The sequence below is a fragment of the Anoplopoma fimbria genome, chromosome 11 (genome assembly GCF_027596085.1).
Source record: "Anoplopoma fimbria isolate UVic2021 breed Golden Eagle Sablefish chromosome 11, Afim_UVic_2022, whole genome shotgun sequence".
NCBI classification, from domain to species: Eukaryota; Metazoa; Chordata; class Actinopteri; order Perciformes; family Anoplopomatidae; genus Anoplopoma; species Anoplopoma fimbria.
Window position 1 is genome coordinate 15,613,161 of NC_072459.1, and position 25,053 is coordinate 15,638,213.

At 41.7% G+C, this 25,053-nt stretch overlaps 1 protein-coding gene across 1 annotated transcript in view; it reads right to left on the bottom strand.

Moving 5' to 3' along the window:
• Positions 1-25,053, bottom strand: part of plcl5 (phospholipase C like 5) — a 68,666-nt gene that overhangs the window by 8,866 nt on the left and 34,747 nt on the right. The window contains exons 2-4 of the mRNA XM_054607911.1: positions 15,748-18,228; positions 9,669-9,872; positions 6,088-6,163 (exon numbers count right to left, since the gene is read on the bottom strand). Of these exons, the coding sequence (XP_054463886.1) occupies positions 6,088-6,163; positions 9,669-9,872; positions 15,748-18,228 (2,761 nt within the window). The remainder of the gene's footprint in view (positions 1-6,087; positions 6,164-9,668; positions 9,873-15,747; positions 18,229-25,053) is intronic.

The following is a 25,053-nucleotide window of genomic DNA, read 5'->3' on the forward strand; positions in this document are numbered from 1 at the left end:
CATAATATTTTATTTTTACAATAATCAACTCTGCTTTAGTATCCAATTTGAAGCAATTGTGGCACAGCGCCAACTCTTGGCATGTCTGTTCAATTTCTGTGGTTCAATGTCACAACAATTGACAGGAATTAATGCTGTCTCCTTTTTTTCCGTAGTGGTATGTTATATAGTATGTTATGGAAATACAATCGTGTTTGTTTTTTAACCATGCAGGTTTCAGTTCACTTTTTCTCACAGGATATTCTTTTATTTAGTTTCAGTTTGCTAACAATACTTTTCACTGCTTATTTTCGTTTAAGTTTTAGTTAACTTTAACAACCCCGGCTCCAAACATGTGTGGGCATGTACACACATATATACAAGCCTCCTCATCTGATTCATTGCACCAGGGCAACGTCGAAAAGGTAGAAAACAACGTTTAAATATTGAAGAAGGTACAACAAATCCTAGTCTTACCAAATATCTCTTCAAAAATACAGTACCTTAGGTTAAAGCTCACTTTACTCACATCATCTGAACAATCTCTACTGTATCCTTCAATATACATCTCCACCAAGTTTTTTATTTTATTTTTTTTACCAAACCAAATATATGCAAATGTCATTCCAGCAACTTAAAATAATTGGATTTTGACACATACAACACTCACTACAGCAGCATTTTCCAAAATAATCTGCAGCAAACTTAAAACAGCTCAAGAGGTCAAGAAGTAAATACAGAAAACATGATCTCTGGCCTTTAGTGCACAACAGACTCAACCGTACAAAAAAATATCTCTTTCAGAGCCTGAAAGTTGTGTTAACAGGGTTTAGGGCTGATTTGATCTTCTAATCTGGTGTAGTTAATGGGCTGCTGCTGGTGCAGAGCTGAGCCGAGGAGATCGCAGGACTTGGGGAGAAAAGCAGACAGGGAGCTGAATAAGAGATGAAATTAGCCGGAGGCGGCTCGTCGCAATACAGCCTCTTCAAGCATTTAATTTCCCAATTATTAAACATTTCCTTCCCCCAAACAGTCACACAGTTGCTGTTCCTTACCGTCACTTAAACTAATAATAATAAACTAAATGTGGCCCCATGGCACACTCTGACGAGACGCGATCTTATGCTTTGCTTCTCTACTGGAAAGGAATCGGTGCTTAGACAGACAGGAGGACCGATGGGACAACAACATGTCTTCTCTGAGTAGACACATAGTACATGCAGACACAAAAACACACAGCTCGGTAGAGGCTTACAGTCTCTGCATAGAACAGAAAGAATGTTTTTTTGCCTTTGTAATGAGTACTGCTGCAGAAGCACCTCCTATGCTCCAAATACACATGAACAGAAAATGGAGACAGCTACAGGCTGAGAGTAAGAGAAAGGTAGGTAAATAATAAAAATCAAACAGAATCTCCAAACAGGATCTGATGAAAACAAAGATGAGAAAGGGGGTGAGGAGGAGATGAATACAGTCAGATCAGTGTTTTATTAATTCATCACACTGCAGAGGCCTGGCAGAATATCATCATTGCAAATAGAGAAGGGGATTTTTCACAGGAAAACAATGGCAGTACAAAGCCAGGGATGATAAAGGGAGGGAGAAGTCTTTATCCCTTGGATTTCTATGGTAATGGAGTCTACATGGAGTCAAAATCATACAAATAAAATCGCAGTGGTCAGCTAGAGGAGAGAGTCTTTGCATGGAAAGAGGACATCAATAAATAAGCACGGTCAGGCTTGCAGGAAGGCAGAACCTCCTAAACTCATACAGCAAGTTTGCACCTGTTCAAACTGGGATGCAGTGCTATATTCATCGATATATATTGTGTTTTGGGTGACTCCTATAAAAGGTAGCATAATTCTGACCTATCGAATTGTGATGTGAAGTGTTCAAATTCAAAATTGATATGAAATATTCAGGCATCTTGCTCCCTGTGTGCTCTCGCTGCACGTCTGTATTCAGTAGGCCTATCTGTCAGAGTTCTGTGCACTCGGACTGCAGACTGGAGCTGTGCTAGTCATCCAAACTGATCAAATCACATGGGCACAAAATCCGCTACAGGAAATATATCCATCATAACGAATAAAAAGATGTCCTTCCTCTTATCAATCGTGATGTTCTTTGGTTTGAAATGTCCAGAGAGACTGCTGAAGGAGGAGTGTGAGTTGTGCTCTCAATACACAAACAGATTAGATATGTGCAATCACATAAGCCAGCGTACACAAACAGACACACAAACACACAGAGGAGGTGCATCCCAGCTGTCTATCTGCTCCCCCATTAGCGGTGTGTATGAGATGGCCAGCCGTCAATAGTGCCCCAGGGGGGAATCATCCAGCACCTCTCCATCCTCATCAACACGTCAGCTTCTCTGCCCAAATTAAACTGATTAGCTGCAATAATGACTGGGCATAAACTGAAAACAGGAAGAAAAGAGGAGAGGGAGGAGGGAGATAGGAGCCATAGTAACCCAAAACTGTACCCGATCGACGCTTCTCATCGCCCACTGTCTGAGTGGTGAATCTGCCAACGTGACACTCAGTCCACGTAGCTTTGATCTAAAATGAAAAAGGCAATTTGGGCTGTAAGACGTTAGCTCAGGTCGCTCGTTTCAGACCGCAGCCTGCGCGTCATTGTGATTGTGGCTTTGTCACAAAGGGTTTTGCTGATGAGCAGAGCACACTTTTAATGGTCGTAGGGCAAACGTGTCAGGTCCGATCAAAAGCCTTTAATTCATTTTAGGTGCAGCGCGCACACACACGCACGCACGCTAACACATCCCAAAATTCTCTCGCCGATGCTCAGAGCCTGTCCTCTAATAGCACCTTTTTCCACTTCCCACATAGCCATTACGCTAACATTATATCTTTGGCTTCCGGATCGATCATAGGGACAAAACCTTCAATTCCATGCAGATGCCCAATTTGCGCTCTTCGTATGCCTCCCCTCTCTGATTCTCTGTTTTCAGGCTGTTGCTATTGTCATGCTCAGTCTCTACATAATCATATGGCTTATGAGATGTCTGCTGAAGGGTGCATTCAGTGCTTGTCAGTCTGTCAAAAGAGGTAAATTCTTGCTTTGCCAGCCATCACAATGTAGATGCAGCATTTTATTGGGGATTCATGAGTGCATCCAAATGTCCTCCATGGTTTTTTTCTGCTCTCTCGAAGATATAAAATGCTTGTAATGAACTGAGACATATGGTAAACAGGACAAGATGACAGAAAGCGGGAAAACGCCCATTAAGGGAGAATGTGTTTTTGTTGTTGCCTTTGCGCTCGGAGACAGGTGAGTCTGTGTAGCACATTAGATCCATTGACTGTAAGATTAGATTGAAGTAGCTCAACCCTCTCAACTTTTCTATTTGTCACATATTCAGCTCTATGAAGGTCATGTCCAAGCCCATATTAAAGCACTTTCACACTGAACAGTACACAATCTCAACGTTAATTTAAAAATATTGCTATAGAGATTAATTACATTTTTCGATTTGCACTAAACCATACATTTAATACTAGCTTTCAAACTGGATAGACCCTTATTAAAGAAGTCTGCATATTTGTGAGCAAAAGCAGCATCAGATACACAGAAAACAAGGACCTGATGAGACAGGAAGCATATGGAGGGGACGGAGTGCATGCTGAGAGGAGAAGCGGGACAGAATGGTCTGCATTAATATTGGAAAGTAATTACTTTATTAAAGAGGGGGGAGAATTATTAAAGCAGATCTAAAAATGGACACTTGCGGAGGCACAATTAAGCATCATCATTTCCCAAACAAGCATTTTTCCTATCTTGAAATCCTCTTAATTGATATTCAGTTCATTTCAAACACAGATACACATTTATATTTGCGTCTGTAATTATGAATGTACAATATTTTATACTGCTGTTGGATTCATTCAGCTCTGTATTCTGAGCAACCTTGCTTTACATACCCTTGGGCTAACAAGGTTAAAATTTCATTAAAAGTTTGGAATTGATATTTTCACATTTTTATTTGAGGCAATAGGTTACAATATGTGGCTTTTTACACATAACAAGCTTAGTAATTGGATTCTGGTTAACAGTGCTGGGGCATCTGTTTCTCCGGCAGCTTGTTGGAAAACCACAGTATGTCAGAGAAAAAGCTGCTATTTGTACATCCCATTTATCTTTCAGCCCCACGCATCAAAACTACAACATATACCACGGATTTCTTGAAGCCTGAATGAACAGACATGGCAGATATGTTCATTTAAGATTGCCGGTGGTTTGGATTGAGGCATGTGTGTTTGCGCTGGGGGCAGGGGAGTGGGCGCTGGGGAAAGTGCTATGTTTGGCATGCAGCTGAGGCCCCTCAGGGCTGTTGCTCCAAACCCTCTGCCTCATTGTATCGCTCTTACATAACGCTGCACTTAGTAAAAATAACATTGTAACTCAAAATTTTGGAATTTCCATGTTTTCACTTTAATTGAATTGTAAGGATTAGATGCTCCTTGAGAGAATGCTTCAACCCCTGGGCTTTTGAGGACCTTTTTAAAATCAATAACTGATTTTCTTATTGTAGCTCTTGAAAAATTTGTAATTTTACACCAGACTGAGGCAGAAATCTGAGCATCAGCCTCCGGTATCCAGCGACTGACTACAATTGTGAGTGTGGCTGTGGCTGTGTGGGGTTTAGGATCTGCTTAACTCTGTAGTCATAGCCTTTGAAGATGCTTCAAGCTCTGGGCCGGGGAGCCTCAGAGCCAGGGGACAACTCTGTGATTGAAGCCCCAGCGTTCAACCTGCATCCCTGGGTAATTGCGCAACACGAATACCAGCTTGGCTTGTTGTGGTGAAGGGATGAGTGAAGCATATGCTTGCCCCTGTGTGACACTAGGGAGAAATGCTGGGCATAGCAGGCTTGAATTGGCTTATCGGCCTCAGGATATTGGGTTGGCATGAGCCAGTGAGTGAGCATTCCCTTCCTACTTCGTGTGCATCATACACGACAACACACAAACAACATATGGCTTTCCATGTTGACACCAGCCATTACAAACTGAAATAAGCCTGAATCTGTAGGTTTCACATTAGTCCCAGTTATGTCTTTGGTTGCCTACAGAGAGAATGTGAGGTATAAACATGCAAAATGAAGATGTCAGTATTCAGACTATGTGCTCCCATTTGAGGAACTCTTCAGCAGAAGCACTGCTGCGTGGCAGAGAAGCAAAGCAAATGAGGAACAATTAGTGCTGAATGAAAAAGAGGCTGGAGAAGACAAGCCACAGGATTTCTTGATTTGAGGCAGATTCTCTCCTAACGATGTTATTAGGCTGAATCTTGTCTTCACCCCTAAAAAGCCCGGTCCTCTTACATCGAGCACCCTTTTCAAAAACGCCATACTGATGAAAAGCTTCAATTACATCCCTTTTTCTCTGTTTTGCATTACCTCTAACCTGACATCACTGTCAATCTTCCCTACTCTCAACGGATGTTTATGCTCTCTGGTCCTCTTTCTCCTGTAGCTTTTTGTTTGTGTGGCTGGCTGATTGTTTTCACCTGCCCACTGACATGATAACTACTTGGTGCTGACTCACTGATGATGGCCTGTTCTATCCACAGCAGCCACTGCTGCTGATGTTGATGGAGATGCTGCAGCAGCCGGATATACTACGCTCATGTTATTAGGCAGGAGGACACGACACATGATATGTTAGATTTGGATTCTTACAGCGCACAATTCATCTGGACTGAAGATGCAGAGCGGCTGAAAACATTCATCTCCTCAAACTAATGTTTGTTTCTTTGTGTCGTATTTTTCTTATTAAAATTAAAGAAACATGCAAGTAAGGTCATTCAATTTAGGTCAAATACAGTCATTTTCCTCACTGTAGCAAACGTATCCTGCTTTGGTAATTGTGCTGCTGCTTCATTTATTAAATGTCTTAAATTAAGAAAATATTCATTTAAAAAAAATAAAAAAAATAAAAAAAATAAAGAATCTATTTTTTTTGCAGGAAACCAAAATATCAGCTTGGAATACACATCCAGTTGTGCTCAACATGCCCTGCAGTGCAGACGATGTAGAGGATGATCTGGAATGATAAAGCTGAGGACTCATCCTGTAATGCAGCCTACCTGCTCGTTGTGCTTGTGTGAGCTTGGAGTAGACGACATCGGCCGACTCGATCAGTGTTCTGCTGGTTTGGATCATCTAGAAGACAAAGAATATGTGCACTTAGTTGAATTACATTACATCTCATCATAACGGTGGCAAAACTAAAGACAAACACTGGGGACCCTCAAGGTATAGTGTAAGAAGGTATAGTATAAAAAGCAAAGTGACACACCGAGAGGGAAACACGCAACTAAATTGCTGTGAGGTGTTATGTTGTCCTATTGTTATGCTATAACCAAAAAGATTTGATCCCCTCAACAGCAAGCATTTGGACTAAACACTTATATGTTAACGCTTCTATGTTAACAGGCACACTAACATATCATTTTTAACCCAATAAGCTTAGTGGAGCTGTCATGTAACTCGTGTCATGTGTTCAGATTTCTAGTACAAAAGTAAGCTAGATACAATTCATGTGAAAAGCTAAGCTATAAGTAGTCGGTTTAGTATTATAGCCGCATAACTCCAGTGTTTAACTGTAAATATTATCTTGCAAAAAGCAAAGAAGGCTTAAAGATTTGCTTTCCAAACAAGCTTCTACTGTGGCCTCTCACTTAATACAGTGGATTATATAACTGTACCTATACTCTTAAACAACCTCTGTATGTAGAGTAAAATATAATCATTAGAGATGCAACAATTACACCATCAATTGGTGAATCAATCAAAAGAAAATACATTAATAGCTACTCAGATTCAAATTCTTTATGCAATACGTTTCAACATACTTTACATAAATAGTTGATTCTGTCTCTGAATATCTGCATCGAAATCACACATGTATTGGTACCACAATGATATCAAGAATGGCAGAGATGCAACTGCCTATTATCACCTCTACTTTTGCATCTGACCAACGCTAGTTTGAGCCATAAACATCATCCCCCGAGGAGGAGCAGCTGGACCAGCCCTGCAGCACCGAGGAGAAAGCTAATGAAGTTTCACACTCCTTGTTAGCAGTGAGACAGGAAGTGGACTCTCAGACTGTGTGTGAATGTGCATGCCTCTTCTTGTTTTGCAATCCTTATAAGAACTGGTATAAGTGCAAACAGTATCATAAAATAAGCTCATCTTGTACAGTCCCTTTATTAAGGGGGCGGTTTAAGATAAGAAACTGAAGGAAAAATCCCAAATATGTGGAACATGTGATGCCTAATCTATGACACTACATTTCCAATAATTTCTTCACCAACCCCCAAAAGTCTGTGAGTAGTGTGAGTTGTATACGTAGGTGAGAATTGTAGTAATATTGAAAGTAAGACAGAGAGCAAATCTTTACAACAGCAGCAAGGAAGAGTCATTAATCTTTAAAAAAAAAAAAAGACTGCAAATATATTAACAAGATGTTGCATTGTTCACATTTTGCCATTTAGCCATGAACTAGAAATACCCCTTAGCGGGTGTATGCCTCCGCCAGTTTACGTCCATGTCTGTCGTAAATGTCATCACATTTGAGGATATTCCCTCCAGGCGGTCCTGAGCTATCGCGATCAGGAGAACAGACCGGATGGACAACGGGTAAAACACAAAGCCTCTGGCCATGTCTGTCGCCGGCACAGAGGCATAAAAATAATAAAAACACACCATCGGTATGAATACAGAAATTAATGTCTGTTAATTCTGTATTCAATGCCTGTGTTGCGTTCAAGCATCTTGGGTCATTTTTTTCTTAATGGTGAGTGTAGTCAATGACGCTTTGTTCAGCTGAGGGTTACAACGCTGGCTGGCAGCAGCCCACATGAGGGGGACTGAGGACACGCACCACACACTGATATCCTACTGTTAATGGATGGGTTTTGGCAGCCATGAAGTCACATGCATTTACTCTCTCACACACACACACACACACACACACACACACACACACACACACACACACACACACACACACACACACACACACACACACACACACACACACACACACACACACTCCTCTGTTCTTGATCAGGGAATGTGGCAACAGGCCAATCCCTGGGAAGCAAACACAAACACTCAGCTGACCAGACCAAGCATCAGGACAAGACCATAGGTTAATGTACATACAAGATTTTATTAACTCCTTAGGCTATAATCACCCTTGAAAACTGCTAACCACTGATGCACTCTTAAAAAATAAGGGTGCCAAAAGGGTAACTTTCTGAAGGGCTGAGGTTCTTCCAAAAAACATTTGCTTCTGGAAGAACTATTTTTTGAAGAAAGGGTTTTTCTAGGGTTGTGATGTGAACCATGATTATTGTGGGTTGCACTGCACTAGATCAGCCACAGCCCTGAAGGAGCCTCATGAGTAGGCATGGGACGATATGAACATTTTTAAATGTAATGTCACGATTATCCAAATAATTGCATAATTAGCTAAATATGCTTTAAACTCTTAAGGTCCTCCTGCAAAAATATAGGATGAATAACTAAATAAAAAGCAACATTGTGTGAGTCTGTTATTTCTTACATTATCATTTCTGTATTTTAAATCAGACTCTAATTTTCACTTATAGATATTCATGCTCTATAACCTTTTATGTTGGGTTCTAGGTAGGACCCTCTAAAAGGGTTCCAGGTGGAAACTTTGTAAGAGCTCCGACCAAGAACCAAAAAGGTTTAGAAAGAGTGAGATGACATCATATTATTGGGTGAAGTTTTAAAGGCCTATGAATGAAAGTTCTCTGAACTCTGAAATGTTTTTTTTGTGGACTGGAGTGTAAGAGTTGCTCTGACAGTTTCAAACCTCCTGCCTGGTGCGAGGCCTCATAAAAGTCCAAGCAGATTCTATTTGGAGCGGTTTGCCGTGTTGCTCCTGATGTCAGTGCACTCCTCTAGGTGTCAGCAGCAGGAGTAAAGACAACCTGAGCAGTGTGGGGGCAACAACCTTGTTCCTAGCTTATGACCTGCTTCACCAGCTCCCATCAAGCCTCGCAGGAGGGGAAAGGGAGCAGTGGGTGTAAAGTAATTACAGACCCCCCTTTGGGCTGTGCCAATGTCAAGTGGTGAAAAATGCAGTGTTCTTATAACAGGAGGAGGCGTATGGAGAGGGACACGTGAAATTATACAATGAGTATCTGCAGCTTGACAATCTGACTGGTCAAATAGGTGGTTTTAGAGGCCTTGTAAAACCATCTGTGTGGATGCATGAATCAAATGATTTGCCATCTAGCATTAAGGGAGTAAGCAAGCCAACTCTCCTCTTTTTTAATATTTCTGTTTTACTTTTGTAAGCACAGTACCCAAGAAGATCTGCACAGAGCAGTAATGCAATGTTACTTAAATGCTTAGAGTGCTTTGCCGTACATATTTAAAGAGAGGCTACACACTGTAATAAGATTGCTATTGTCTAACATGGAAACTGTATAAGATAAATATGTGCGTGTACTGAATTTGAAATTCAATATTTTATTTATTTTTACAAGAATTTCTGAAAACAGTTTGTTTAAAAGATTGCCCTTATGTGTAATACCATACTTAGTCGTTCACAACGGCATTGTAGGCATTTCTGTTTGCCTGACAGCATCAAGTACACTCTTTTGCGTGTGTGCAGTGTTTTTACCATGTCGTAGGCATTGAGCACTTTGCGAAGCAGCTCAGGCACAGGACCCTGAGCTTCCATGGTGGGGTAAGTCTCGCTCAGGTCCACGGTAACCCTCAGTGACCGCTCGCTGTTCATCAGCCAGGTGGACACAGTCAGGATACACTGCTTCATGTTGGCCGCCGGGGTCAGGCCACAGAGCTCCTTGAAGGACACCAAGGCATTCTGGGTGAAAAAAAACAAAACACAATGAAGAATTTGGGTATGAACACATAGAAAGGCATAAGTGAAAATAATCAACTCTGTGCTGAATTGGTGTCCATTTTTATTTTTATTTAATAGCTGTTCACTGGTTTTAAGTTGCTCTGAGAAGCAGCATTAATTAAAAGTAAGTGTTAAAATCACCAGGATATTTAAATAAAGAAATAAGACATACATATTCTGTATGTCCTTGTGCTCTGAACTCTTAGATGTCCCTACAACACCAAAGCAACCGAAGCCACTAAGACGAATTGATGTAGAGTTATTGTGCTCGGCAAATGAGGTGATTGTGGTCCTGATGGAATGGCAAATATTGCTACCACTTTATGCTTATGACCTTGAGTCAGGAGATTTAATGAGAGGGATTGTGACACTCCCCTCAGGACAGAAAGGAGATAAGATAGCAGAGTGTTTGTCTTGGTGACAGTAAATCAGGTTCCCATAACGTCAGTTTGTCCATTCAACAGCCCAGGGGCTCCGGAGACAAACTTCTGACCGGCCTAAAGGTGCTACGTACATTCAGTCACCTGACCTTCTCTTACTAAATCCCTCCTCCCCTTTTCTCTCCCTTCTCTTCACGTAACTTTGTGTTTATCTTTCTCCTCTCACTGCCAAAAATATATAAATTAAGGAAATACCAAAGCATTCTTCTACCTATGTTCCTGTTACCACATCGACCACTGACCATTTTAGCTCTATGCTGCTAGATAAATAAAGAAATCCATCTAAACATGTCCTGTTTATTTAATATAGTACTGACAGCAAAAAGGGGAAGCTGTAGCTCAGCTAGCACGGTTCTGTCATCAATCACAAAGTTAGTCATCTGATTCTCAAGTTCCTCCTCTCCACATGTGTCCTTGAGCAAGACACTGAACCCCAAATTACTCCTGATGTGTAGGACGCATATATCAAATAAATAGAATGTGTCATCAAAGAAAGTGACAAAGACTGCAAGCACTGTGAGCTGATATAACTAGTCAAACCTTTCAGAAGACTTTGACTCGTACACCTTCCGTTATCTCCCCAAAAAAACCTAATTTGTTTTTGTTCTGAGATTTAGAACTAATAGGACATTGATTTACCGTCTAGTAAGATTTCTGCACAGCAATGACGTTGCCTTCATCAACCTGAAATTGGTGAACAGTGTCCTTTGTTTTTTTTCCAATTTGATCATTTGTTGGAACGGCACAAGTCTCACAATAGAGCAGATGCAAAGTTTCTGAGCAGCCAGCCTGTTTTTCAGTCCACCGAAACCAGAGTTTCTGCACGTCTGGGTTCAAAGGCTTTGCAGCCCCAGCAACCAGGCAACTGCCTCTCACAGCATATCATTCATTCTTCTGCCAGCATGGGAATTCAAGCAACAAAACCAGGCCCACTGTTTTTCACACGGCACCACATTTGTTAACTTGGTTTTAACACAGCCAAAAAAGGAGAGCGTGAGAGAGGTGAGAGAAGAGAAGGGGACAGTGAAAGAGAAGGAGTTCAAAAGAGCAGTCTCAAAGAATGCAAAGAGTGAGGGTGATTAAAACTGACGATCTAGTTGTCTTATTTGAAACTTTTTATGCTGCAGTCTTGGCCAGGACTCCCTAAAAAAAAAGAAAAGAGATTCTGAATCTCAATGGGGAATATCCCTGCTAAAAAAAAAAATAAAAATAAAAAATAGATTCTGAATCTCAATGGGGAATATCCCTGCTAAAAAATTAAATAAATAAACAAAATGATAAGAATCATTGAAAACACAAGGCAGGTAAGAGCGCTTGATGAGAGTGCCAGTGTTGGTACCCAGAAATCCGTCCACACACTCGGCACTCAGTGCAGTGTGGGAACCAGCTGTCTCCCTGGGTTAGACCTCCAGAAAAATTCCACCCCACCACCCCCACCCCAGAGGATGTGCTGTCACCACAGGGCCCGGCCATTCTGCAGACGGAGAGGCTGGCCAGGGGACGCAGACAAAATCTGTATGCTGTACCTCAACCACAGTTGACACCATTGAGCACAGCCACGGGAGCAAACACAATGGTGGAAGCGGGACAGCTCTGGGGCGCTGGATTAAACCTGGTGTGTGAGAGCTACGAGCATGTGTGTGACTGCATGTGTTATTGTCTCTGTGTGGTCTGAGTCAGAGTTATTAGCATTCATTATGCTCTGTAATGTTCCACGCATGTGTGCATGGGACCACATGGGTGTATGTTTTATTCAATAATTGTTGTGCAATAAAAGCTATACTGTTTCCAAGCCATGGTGCAAAAAAAAAAAAAAAAAACACCAATGAGAGGCTGGGTTTTTAATTACACCCTTCCCCCCACTTTACTCCCCTTCTAACATTCCCCAAATGATAGCTCTGTGTCCAGTTACAACACTGCTTTTGTTTCTGTTTGCACCCCTCTCTCTCTCTTTCTGCTTCAATCTGTGTTTCCCTCTGCTTCGCTCCGGTCCAGAGAATTGAGTGGTGGTCATTGTGCGTATGATTGCACACAAACACACACTGTTCAGCAAATAAAAAGAAACTCCAGGCTGGCAGCTCGCCTCCACCTCCACCAACACTTAAGGTTCATGGGCAGCAGCACTCCGGAGAAGACTTAATTCAAGTCCCCCACAGAAATAATACATTTGCTGCCTAGATCCACGAACAAAACATGGCAACCTATAATATCTGCCCACTGGTCAATGTTCATGGATCTTGTCACTCAATTGAATAGTCAAACACACTTTCTGGCATTGTTTAAAGCCGACCACCTGGAAGCTTGGCTGTTTCAGGATAAAAGGAGTCTTATAAGAGCTTAGTGAGGAGACATAACTAATTGAGTGTTTTAGTGTGTGCGGTTCTTTCATGGCCAAGGTTGTGTGCCATGATATCAGGCATTTTTCTTTCTCGGGTTAACGTCTAATCTTGGCTTCAAGTCAGAGGTGGGGAAGCCTCCAGAACTGGCCTGGTTGTTGTGCCTTGTGGGTTGTTGGCCACAGGCCCCACTTCTGCCCTCCAGCTCCCTTCAGATTAAAGGCATCAGGCTCCACACAGCTGGCCTCTACAAAGCTTTAACCAATGTCCATTTTCTACATTTAAATGGCAAAGGCCTTATTTTTTATTTATCCTCTTTAAAGCCTTCCTCTCAACTTCACCTCTTTCATTTCATCAACCTTTATCTCTGCATTTCAAAAAGAAAAATTTACATTTCAAACCAGAGGATATTGCGTTTTTGGCAGCGGCTGTGGTGTCTGTGTTGTTTGATCCACTGCCATTTCTTTAAATATGCCTTAATATTCCTCTCCGAAGCCATATGTTATGAGAGATAATTCAAAGTTACAGAACAGACAGTGTCAGCTGTGACATGTAACATGCTTTTGATTATCACATATGTACCATAAATTAGTTGATTGTAGTTATACAAACGTTAGAACATGTTTGCTAAGGCTGTGTCAGAATGACGGGGTTGTCTTCACAGTAAGCCATATTTCATGTCTTATTCATTAAATGCTAGCATGCTGACTCACACCCGAGAAAAGACAAGGACCTAATCATGACGAACAGCTGAGGTATCAATTTGTCACACATTTATATATTCAAACAAGCAACACTTTGATTGGGCCAAATGCTATACTATTTTACCTAGTGAGGAAACACTTTGGCCAGGATTGTTCATTATTTGTTTGTAATCACACTTTTATTTCCAAAGATTTTCCTGAAATTACCTTACGCATATCCCATTCAGGCTCTAATGTTACTGCCTCACAAATTACAGGATCAATTTCACCTCCAAAACAGAAACCAATTTCTCTCTGTGTTGGGGTCTTGGAGAGGAAAATGATGTCCTCTTTCAGATCATTTCCTATTTCCACAACTGAAAAATGTATGACAGCATGCCACAGGATCTCTAATCGCATCTCTGCTTATTTAGTTTGGTCTGGTCTTTTGTTTGCTGTGCCATTAGACTTAGGTTAATGCTTACTGAAGACAGATGGACAGACCTTGGTATTTATGACCTGATGCATAAAAAGTTGTGTGCTAGATTAGCTTCTGGAGGAATACACATGAGCCCGTCTAACTGTATTTCTCCTTATATAGAAACATTATATATTTGATTTTGCTGCATCTTTCTAGCATTGACTCCTGCACAAGGAAATTAGAAAAGACAAACAGTATTCTGATTTTTCAACCTACCACCATATCTATAAAGTTATTATTTTGCTCACTTCTTCATTGTATTTTTTTTTTTGTTGAGAATTTAAGAATGCAAGTAATCTTGTTTGGTTACTTGATTGTCAAATCACTATTACATACATTTTAAGAAGCAAAAAAATAAATAAATTGCATTTGATTACTTATCTGTTTAACACAATTCTATTATCACATTTTCCTAGGTTGAAAAAGCTTTGTTGATGGAGTCGTGTACAGCATTTTAATGTTGTTATCTGTCAGAAAAGACAAGAGCCTGGCCCTCTAAATAGACAAGTTTCCTATCACACCCTTCAGTCTTTACAACAAAATGACACATCATGGTTACTATTCATCATTTGATCATCTAGAGGAGTTCTACAGTATTGCACCAAGTGCCATGCAACTTGTTCCTCACTATTGATTCATTCATTTAGTTTTTTTCAAATTTGCCTGAATTTTAAAAAACATCTTTGGTATTCTGATTGTCTAGTATACAAAATAAAGCAATATCCTTTATGAAGAAATCCTAGATAGATTCAGTATTAAGGCCTATATGCAGGCAATTAAAATCAGAAATACAAAAAAGAAACACACCTACTGTACTATATTAATGTCATAAACTGAGTCACTTCCTGTTTTGCCATTTTTTTCTGGTCAACTGCATTGACTGTGTATGAGAAGTGGATCTAGTCACCATGAAGTTGGTTTGTGGACTTCGGCTTTGAAGCCTGGAGTTGGACCACGGTGGTGAAGCGTCAAGTTTGGCATCTTGGCCGTCACTTGCTTGGTTTTATGCAACCAGAAGTTACATTTGAAGGTGAAGCTAAATACAATCAAATGCTAAACAAGACATTTGTAGGGAATTTACTTTCATGAATTGTAAACAAAGTCCTAAGACAAAAAACAGACAACTCCAAGTCATTCACAAAGTAAACACGCCCTAAATCATACCATGCCTTATTGTCTATTTTACTTTAAATGAGACAATAATTCATAATAATTAATACATTCATATTTTATATACTGGCAAGAGGCCCCCGGGGTAGACCCATAACAAAACAAATATCTCGTCTGGCCTGGGAATGCCTCGGGGTCTGGAGGACCTCCTTAGCTTACTGGCCCCGCGACCCGGCCCCAGATAAGCGGAGGAAGATGGATGGATGGATATTTTATATATTTAATAAATGACTAATAAAAAAACTAAATTAACATATACATGTTTTCTCCTAGCTGTCAAGGACATGGTTAACGTTATCGTTGTGTTTGTTTGCCTGGGCATCCCTTGACGCTGTCTTGCTGGATACGTTTTAAGATATTTTAAAATGCAATTATGAGCACTTCTCCTTTGTAGTTTTAGTTGACCCATATGTAAAAAAACAAACTCTAATCAACTATACTGAGGTGTGGAAAATGATGCCGCATCCCTGGTCTCATGGACATTCTTGGTAAAGAAATCAGGTGCTGAATAGCTGACAACCAGTTGCTGAGCTCATGAGCTCTATGAAGCAATTTAGCATCTATTGATTAATAACTATGTGATCAGCATCATAAACGCTTTACCAGAATGTGAAAAAACACTTCCAAACGAAACCCTGTCTTTACACAACCCAATGTGCCACACCTAATATAGGTAATGGTTTTGTGAATAGGTTTCATAAATAACTTAAGTATGTGGTTTCTTACCTGCACATTTTCTCTGAGGTCAGTAGCCTCCCTGAGGGGCTGGGTGGAAGCTCTGAAGAGCTCGTCCACTACTTTGATCCCTGTAGTCTTGGTGGTGGTGTACTCCCGGGCCTTCCTACCCTTCCTGACAGAAAGACCCCTCTTATGCGCCTTTCCTCCTCCCCGTCTGTTGGTGATGGCAACGTGGACAAACAGAGTGGTGTTGGGTAAGAACTCTCCCGTCAGAGATTGTAGGGGGACATGTCTATAGCCTGGCTGTAGGCACTCAAATGGGATGGTGTACTGGCCAATGAACTCATCTCCAATGTAATCGTCATCCAGCACCACAAAGCGCAGTACTGCAAGTTCCGGTAAATTGATCTGGAATTCAAAACTCTCATCAAAAATAGGGTTGTCACCATTCTGGGACACAGTCTTGGTTCTTTGCTCAGCACAGTCAGCTGGGATGCCGTGGATCTCCACATATATGTAGGGCTCAACCACATCACCCTTAGCTGCAGAGCCTCGTGGCTTTGGCAGATTCTGCCCACTGATAATCTTGATGTGAAGAAGCTGAGCAGACACCCCTGGAAGCGAGTCCCGAGCATTGGCACTGAAGTAGGACACCTCCTCCCTCATGATGGCTGGGCGCAAAACATACCCACAGTTGCCATTCTGCCTGAACCAGCCTAGGTTGAGATCCATCATCAGGCCTGGCGTCTGGTAGTTCATGGCCACAATCTGGCAGCCACACTTCCAGAAATCCTGGGGATTCATGTTGCTGGCATCAATTCTCATAGGTGTGGGATATACCCTGGAGAGAAAGCGCTTGTTATAACAGACAAATTCCTCTGGGAACTCATTGGCAAACCTATTTGCATCTACCTCATTGAAGGAGCAAATCTCCCAGTATTTTTGGTCTCTTTTTGAGATCTCAAAGTCCCTAAACTGGACTGACTTGCAGAGAGATACAAGATCAGAGAGCTCCCTGCACAGTCTGAGTCTTCTGTAACCTAAGCCATTTAGCTGGTCCTTCTCATCAGCTCCAACTCTTCGAGACATTTCCAGACCCTCCTCCTCATCTGTCACATCACCTTCAGCGTCAGTACAGTTCGGCGGAAGCCTCTTGCCCTTGATGAGGATTTTACCTTTGAGTTTTTCAGGGGAGGGTAGGTAGTTTTCCTCCTTGTTGGGGAGTTCAAGGAACAGCTTGTCTCCAAGAATCTTCTTCACATGCTGTGCCATGACCCTTTGCTGGGGGATGCAGCAGTGGGTCACTAAGCAGAGAATCAGGGGATACTCAGAGCTCTCAAAAGCATACTGGTTTATGATATCCAGGACTTTAGATAAAGCAAGATGTGAGGCTACAGAACTACCCACATAAACCACTGGTTCATTATCAGGGCCGTCCCATACAATGACCTCAATGCTGCGACAGCCCATTCTTAGAGCTCGGATGTAGTTGCTGATGTCTGACGAACCCCAAAAATGATCTTCCAGAAGAGAGGCATTATGGGATGAGTTGATGTAATAGTGGGACAGAGGCTGGGTCATATCCTGGCACACATGTTTGTGCTGGGGGTCAAAGATGTGGCATTCAGAGGAGAGGAGGTAGTGTGTAAAGCCATCAATGGAGAGGTAGGCCCTCTCCCTACCTTCAGCAGATGGCTCAAATTTCTGAACAATATCCCTGCACATGTCCTCTGTTACACTCTCCACACCTTGCTCCACGTCCACAAAGAGCATCAGATCTTTACTGTCCAGATACTCCTTGTTACTGGAGAACTGTACCAGTAGGAAGAAGATCTCTGGTCGTGTGCAGAGCTCACAGTAGGCCTCCACAAAGGTGTCCGCGTTAATCGCCTCACCGTATTGGTCTTTAGCTTTCTGGAGTTCCTTGAACTTCAGCTCAATCCTCGATTCTTTCATTCCAGGATTGAGCCCCTTGATTATCTGGGTGGCCCTGAACAGGTCTATGTGTCCTTCCTTTTCCATATCTGCTAGCTCAAACACTGAGCCAATCCAAGACGTTCGGAGACTCGGTTGGCTGGGTTCCACCATGTCCACGGTGTGCCGGCCATAAGACACCAGATACCTCAGGCCCATCACCCAGGTGCTGACAACATCTGCTGTACTGGCCACCAAATCTAAGGACTCATAGTTATCCCCATATATGATTGAGAAGGCGCATTCATCAGGGAACTGATCTGAGAGACCATTGCTGCGCAGAACTGGAGTTTTCTTTCCCAAACGGACCTCCTTAATGCCCTTGATCTCCAGTTTCGCCTTCTCGGAATCCTTCTTGGATGGCTCCCAACGGAGCCAGTGCATGTCTGGATCAAGCAGGAAGTAACGGTTGTACATGCGTGAGTTGGAGCGCACCTTCTTCATCTCACAACCCTCCATCATGAAGGCCATGCATGCAGCTGTGCTGTTGATCTTGCGGTCACTTGGCATTGAGCTGAAGGACACCGTTTTTTTTTGTCTCTGTTTGGAACCATCCTGGAAACAGAACGGGGTGGGGAGGGTTGGGGTAGAGAAGGATTTCTTGGTTAGACATTGTATCTTTGTATCTTTTATCTGAACAGTAGTGAACACTACAGTGAGATTATAATGTATAGAAGATGAGAAAAGAGACAAAGACTGAGTTAGCCATTTCATTACAGAGTGACTCTACACCTATATTGATATGTGCAAATGTAATCCTAAAAGAAAATGAATGCATTAACATGACTAACATAACATAATATGATTATATTAACGGGTTGCCATTAAACACCCAGTTCTCAAAAGCTTAGTGGAAATCTTCTTTTTCTCTCCATGAGTGAGCCAACATGCTAGAGCCAATTTTATGGAGATGGGACACAGTGGTGGACGGGCATGATGAAGCGTCTTCTTTGACATTTGACTTTTAAATGGCAAAAAACAATCTTTATATAATATATTGTTGACTGGCCAATAGCCTCAGAGATAATGATATGCTAATTTAAAATGCACATCTCTGTGTTTAATTATTCAGCTCATGTTTTAAATTGCACAACTTCCTGTAAAGGCAGAGTTACTTCTGGGGTCTTCCCTTGAGACAGATTTGTAATATAATGTAATGCATGAGGTCTGTTTCTTTTTTAAACGGGGCTGCTTGCTGTAATGATAGGGTACAAAAGCAGAGATACGATTTTGACTTGGCTCAAGTCAAAATGGTTTCATCTCTCAAACAGAGTTAAGGGCTTTTTTAAATTGGTTTCAAGTTACCTTTTAACTGTAAATGAAATGTGGTTAAATAATCATCCTGTGGGCTACCTCTCATAAATACATTTCTTGCCAGCCAATTCCAAAGCCATTGAAATGTGAAATGCTCTAAGGCAAAAGCCAAACTTGGGAAAGAAATAAAACAGATGTGCCACACACCACCTGCCATGGCGAACCTGAACTTTTGCAGCTTTTAGGTTGTGTGCCTGGCTGGCAGAAAGCAGACAGACAGCACTGCCCCATTTCTACACAAGGCTGTGGTTAGCTAGATAGCCTGAATGCAGATGGCCTGGTTAAGGGCTTGGAAAATAGGCTTACTGAAAAATGCACATCACATAGAAACAGTACATCAAAATCAAAACTAAACCAATCCAAAAATGACTGTTACATATTTAAAAGTCTATACATAAAGCTTGTGAGACTGTCCTTGTTGAAACTCAAAAAGAGGACAAATTCTCTTTAAGAAGAACTTCGGGAAAACTATCTTTTACCACAGTAAGTGTCACTGTTGATGCTTGATCACTTGCAATACCTCAAATATGAAAAAAAGGTAACCAAAGTAAACTAATCTTAGTTTTGTTCCTTGTTACCTAACTGTTGAGCGTTTTTGGTTTGAAGAAAGAAAAGCCAGAGGGCCCCAGGGCTACGGAGGAATGAGTATGTCTTAGTCTCCATGACAGCGACTGCCTATACAGGTCTGATGGATCTCCCCCGAGCATGGTTCAACTCTAGTCCCAGTGAAATCCCTCAAGACCATTCATCTTCTACCTGACGGTCCGAGCCAGCTGACACCCGGCACATCATCACGATTAATGAGCACCACTTGATGCAAAGCTGAAGATATGACATGATCATCGCTCTTGTTTTACGACCTCTATCTCTTTACCCATCACTTAAGTACTCAATATCATATTTTACAAATCTGTAATCTGTAAAAGATGTGGATGCAAATAGCTTTTGGACATTCTAGTTGCCCCACTGGTCTGAAACCAGATGGTGTGCTGTGTCCCCGATGATTCTGGGACCACCCAGGTCATAAGGGTTGCTTATTATGTTAAAAAACAGTCATTCAGGCATTTCTTTTTCTCTCTCTCAATAAAGTATTTGCATGCAATTGTTGTGAGAGCCTATGCCAAGACGCCCAGGCACATGTTAATGCAGGTACCCCTTGCCAAGACTGTGAGGGTAAGGAAGGGTATTATTGGTTCAGCTGGAGGATAACACAATTCCAACTCTTTAACGGAGGTAACCTTGGAGTGTAAAGAACTTGTCAACCAATTCTCATGAGAGGCATAGAGTCCAACGCATTGATGCTAATCCTATCTTTGTCTCATTTTGTCATGCTCTTGATTCCTCCAATAAATCATCCGCCCCCAATACATCATATTGCTTGTAGAGGAAGATAAATCTTGAGGCTGTGATCTAGAGGTCACATTTCAACCTTAATGTCCGGCTGTTTTATTTCACTAGCCTGCTTTTTTCACCTCACGAGAGAGAAAACTAGAGAACTCTAGCCTATTTTTAAAGCAGTCCCAAAACACAGTTGGTCTCTCATCTGGTTTGATCTTCTGCCATTTGCAAAAATCAGCCAGATGGACGTCTACATTGACAGGGGTATTGGGGATTTGTGAAGAGAGCTCTGTGAGACAGAAAGCTGACTGAGAAAGTGGCAAGAGGGGGAGATCTGTTCATGTCTGATTGTTTCCAGGCCTTCTTTAGGGAAGTCCTGCAGCCATAAAGGGTCAAAGAGTGCAACGGTAATCTTGTGTCTCATTAACATGCTGTTACAATTAGCTGGACAGCCAGGTTGGATGACACACTGCTCAGCTCCAGCCTCTCAATCAAAACCAACTAGGCAGAATGTGTCTGTTAGGGGTCATTTAACACACAAATGAAAATGTATTATATTCAAGGGATTTGAATGCAAAATCATTTGGCTGGTGATCTACAGTTAAATGACTAATCACTTGTCTGGGTAATGATATGTGTGTTGTGGATGTACAGTGTATGCTTAAAAAACAAAGGTCAAGGCCAAAGAAGAGAAACATTTTGTGAAAGTTTAAATGACCTTCCAACAATTATTTTATTACTGTCTCTGTAATATCTTGCATGAAGCCATTTTTCCCCCTTGATTTGCACTCTCACTATTCACAGCCCCTGGGGTCTTTCCTGATAAAGATGTCAGTATTTTGTGCTCAATAGCTTCTGGCTTGGCTGCCTATTGCTGCTGTGATGAGAGGGTATTTTGGTAGTCCTCAACACCTCCCCCTTCCCCTCTCCCGTGGTGACAGTGGTTGCTCTGGGCTGGGTCAAACACTCCCTGATGGAAGGGTGACGCAGACGGACACGGGGCAGGCTGTGAGACGTGTCCCCCAACATCATCTGAAGGGCAGGGGTATGTCACACTCTCTCTACCTCCCGTGACTTTTGTCACACCCTGATGCTAGGCGCAATAGGCAGTAGGACATGGTGGACTTCACTCCAGGGCAGACTTGTGAGCATGTCTGAGTTTGAGAGACTGACAGTGTTGTGATAAATTATAGAAAGTTCTAAGCTGTCGTGAGTAGGAGACCCAGTGTAATTTTACAATACGGATGTACTCTGTTGTTGAATTATAAGTTCTGGATATTATTGCTTACAATGTTAGCAATATTTTATTGTTAGTTAGTTAGTTAGTTTTTTTTATTCAGTCATCACACACAATACAATGTATACAGCCTGTATATAATATAGTATACAATATAACTGGAAAGGCATAGGCAGAAGCATTAAGCTTATATATGCCTATCCTATTTTCCCATCAAATAAAGCCACCCTCAAGAAAATTAATTGAAAAAATGTATTTCATTCAGACTTGTAACCCACAATAAAATTGTGACCTCGAGTAACGTTGGAGTACATCCATTTTTAGGGGCAAATACAGTTTGCCAATTGATACTTGATATTTACATGGACTTGCAAAAAATGAGCAGGGAGGCAATTCATGCAACATGAGTTCTCAGGTTGCCTCTTACACTGCAGTGCCCCACTGAGTGGAGTATTTAAAAAGTAACTCTTTAAAATGGTACTGCAGGGCACAATTCACAAGATATTTTCATAAAATTCCTATCTTTGTATAATTCTATAATCATTATCTTCCCAATGTTATGTTGATAGCATCTTATAATCTAAAACCAATAACATTTGGTTGCCTTTCCTGTACTCCACGGTCCGCTGAGTGTCCTGGAATGCAGCACTATCAAAACTACTGCCGGCTTCATCTCCGGAGGGTGTGTGTGTTTGTATGGGTGCAACACAAGCACCCCAACAAATACCCCAAGGGCTTACTATGCTGCTTGATCTCTTGTTATGTCAGAAAGTACAAGCAAAACCAACTGAAAATTACAATATCATACTGAGCTGCTCAAGCTGTTTTTGAACACATGGAGGATGGATCTCTCCCCTCAAGGTCTTCCTTTGGGACCCTGGACATACTGCCTCTTTCACTACCCACTGGCCCACATCCTCCCCATCCCACCAAACCTCAAACCATCCCACCAGGTCGTCATGGCTCCACTGGCTGCCTGCCACTCGCTACTCCTGCTCCTATCATATCTCAACTCCAAAAAAGGGGTCTCCAGAAAGTAGTCAGGCACGGCTCAGTTCCTCTCGCCCACAGAGCTACTGTGTCATTTGTGTATGTGTGCGCAATGTGAATCAGGGAATAAGGCAAAAGGAGAGCGTGGGTAATGGAGAATGCAGACAGAGCAGAACAGAGCAGAGCCCTCTTGATGACGTGCTCGCCAAGATGTGAGTCACAGTATGTGTGCTATGTTCGCCTGCATGTGTGCTGGGAAATCATAGGATCAATGTCTATACACATATAGAACAACCTGGCAGACAAATAGTCACAGCTTTGCAACATTACACATAAAATGCACATATTTTCATGTCAAACACTGAGAAATCAAACACACATAGACACCACAAAGAAGACCGCTTACTGCGTTTTGATGGAAAAGCGTTAACATCGAGGAGAATTCGTGCAACTAATTATTATTTTTTAAATCTCTGATTACATTACATTACATTACAGTCATTTAGCAGACGCTTTTATCCAAAGCGACTTACAGGAAGTGTATTCAACATAGGTATTCAAGAGAACTACTAGTCACCAGAAGTCATAAGTGCATCTCCTTTCTTAAACAAGCATCTAAAAGCATAAACCAGAGCAAAAGTATAGTGCAGAGGCAAATTACTACGAAAACAATAATCTGATATCACAGTCAAGGCAAAAATATCTTCTCCCCTTATTATCAGATTGAAGATTCTCATCATAGTCGTGGTCGATCTTGTAAGGGTTGACTGTCTGGATGAAAAATTAGGCAATAATTCACTGTCTCCGGGTTGAATTATTATCACTATTCAGAGCTGAACACTTACTTTTTCAAGTTGTTTCCAGCCATCAGCTTTTGATTGCTTAAACTGAAACCATGGTTGCCCTTTTAATCACCTTATATTTCCAGTAAATCATGTGATTGCTGATGTTCATCTGCCTTTCAATGGGTGTGCTAACTCTTGCAGCCTCCTCCTCCTCCTTCCAGCTCCTGTGTGTGCATGTTTTGCAATATAATTATTCCTTTCAGCTCAAAGATGATGGAATACTAAGCCTCCCAAGTCTTCACAAATGTTTGTGATGTCGACTAGTAAGTCAAACTTTTCAGCCAAATCCAAACAAAGACCATTGCTCAGAGACCATTGCTCCACCATGGTCTCTAAGAGATGCTTGTTCACACGTGAAGCAACACACGTGCAGCGTGCAGTTCAAACTGTAAAAGCAATATTTAAACATGCAGGTTTTGCTATTTGATATCACAATTTTTTCATATGTTACAAAGTGATTGGCAATCAAACATAAAAAAAATGACCTTTTGCTAAGCCCAGACGTTTGCATTCTCTCTGAAATCGCTTTTTCAGTGTTACTCCATTAAGCTTTCAGAGCTACCACGGAGCCCACACTGTCACTAACTGCACTACCTCAATAAATGTTTTTTTCGACAACCGAAAAAGCGATTTCCGATAGAATGCAACAATTGATGAATGAGGAATGAATTAGTACACAGCTAAATTAACTTAATTATTAAGGTGGAGGTGATCTGACAATTATGTGTATTTTCTTTTTTTGGAACAAACCCAACACCATTTCCTGCCGAAGCTCTAGGCAAGATAAGCCAACGAGTTCTGCCTTTTGGCTGGAAGGATTTCACAGCTCAGTAAGGCCCAGTGTGCATGGATGAGGTAGGTGGGAGGTCATCATCAGGACACCCCCCCTCCCTTCCCCTCCTCAAGTCTGGGCTGCCGACCACTAGCCCAAGGCACCACACTTCCAACATCCAAGATGGTTACACAAACTGACATCTGAATCCTGCCAGAGCTCAGGACAGACATAACTCAGCCTCTAACAGACTTTACTCCATAAATCTGAGAGGAAAGAGACATCCATAAAGAGAGAATGAAAGAGAGAGATAGGTTAAGTGGATGTATGCTTAGATTGTGTATGCAAGAAAGAGAGATACAAGGAGGGATTGACTGAAATCGAGAGCAAGTTTAATGAGCTTAATGGTAACTTCATTTGTTCAGATGTTTTTGCGATGCTGTGCAATCTCAATGCCAATAAAGCAAATTAAATCAAATTGGAAAGCTAAATTCTCATAGGGAGAAAAGAGAGAGAAGGAGATGGATGCAGAGATAAATACGATAATTTGCCTCAGCAACGCGGCATTGTTTTCTGTCATGCCCATAAAGCATCTCCGAATTGAATACAGATTTTGGAAATAGGAGAGCCGAGGGAGGGATGGAGAGAATAAAGAGAGACAGATGAGGGAAAGAGAGTCAGGGGGAGGGAGAAGTCGAGCCTGTCACTGTTTGTCACTGTAATCTCTCATGTGGGCGACTGCTTTAATTCTCACGGAAGTTTCTTCAACCACAACTCATGCAAATCATCGCACCATCTTTGTGCAAGTTAAGCTGAACACGTGCGAATAGCTGAAGAAATCGAAGGTCTGAGAGGGGATGTGATAATCTCTCACGTTTGTCCAA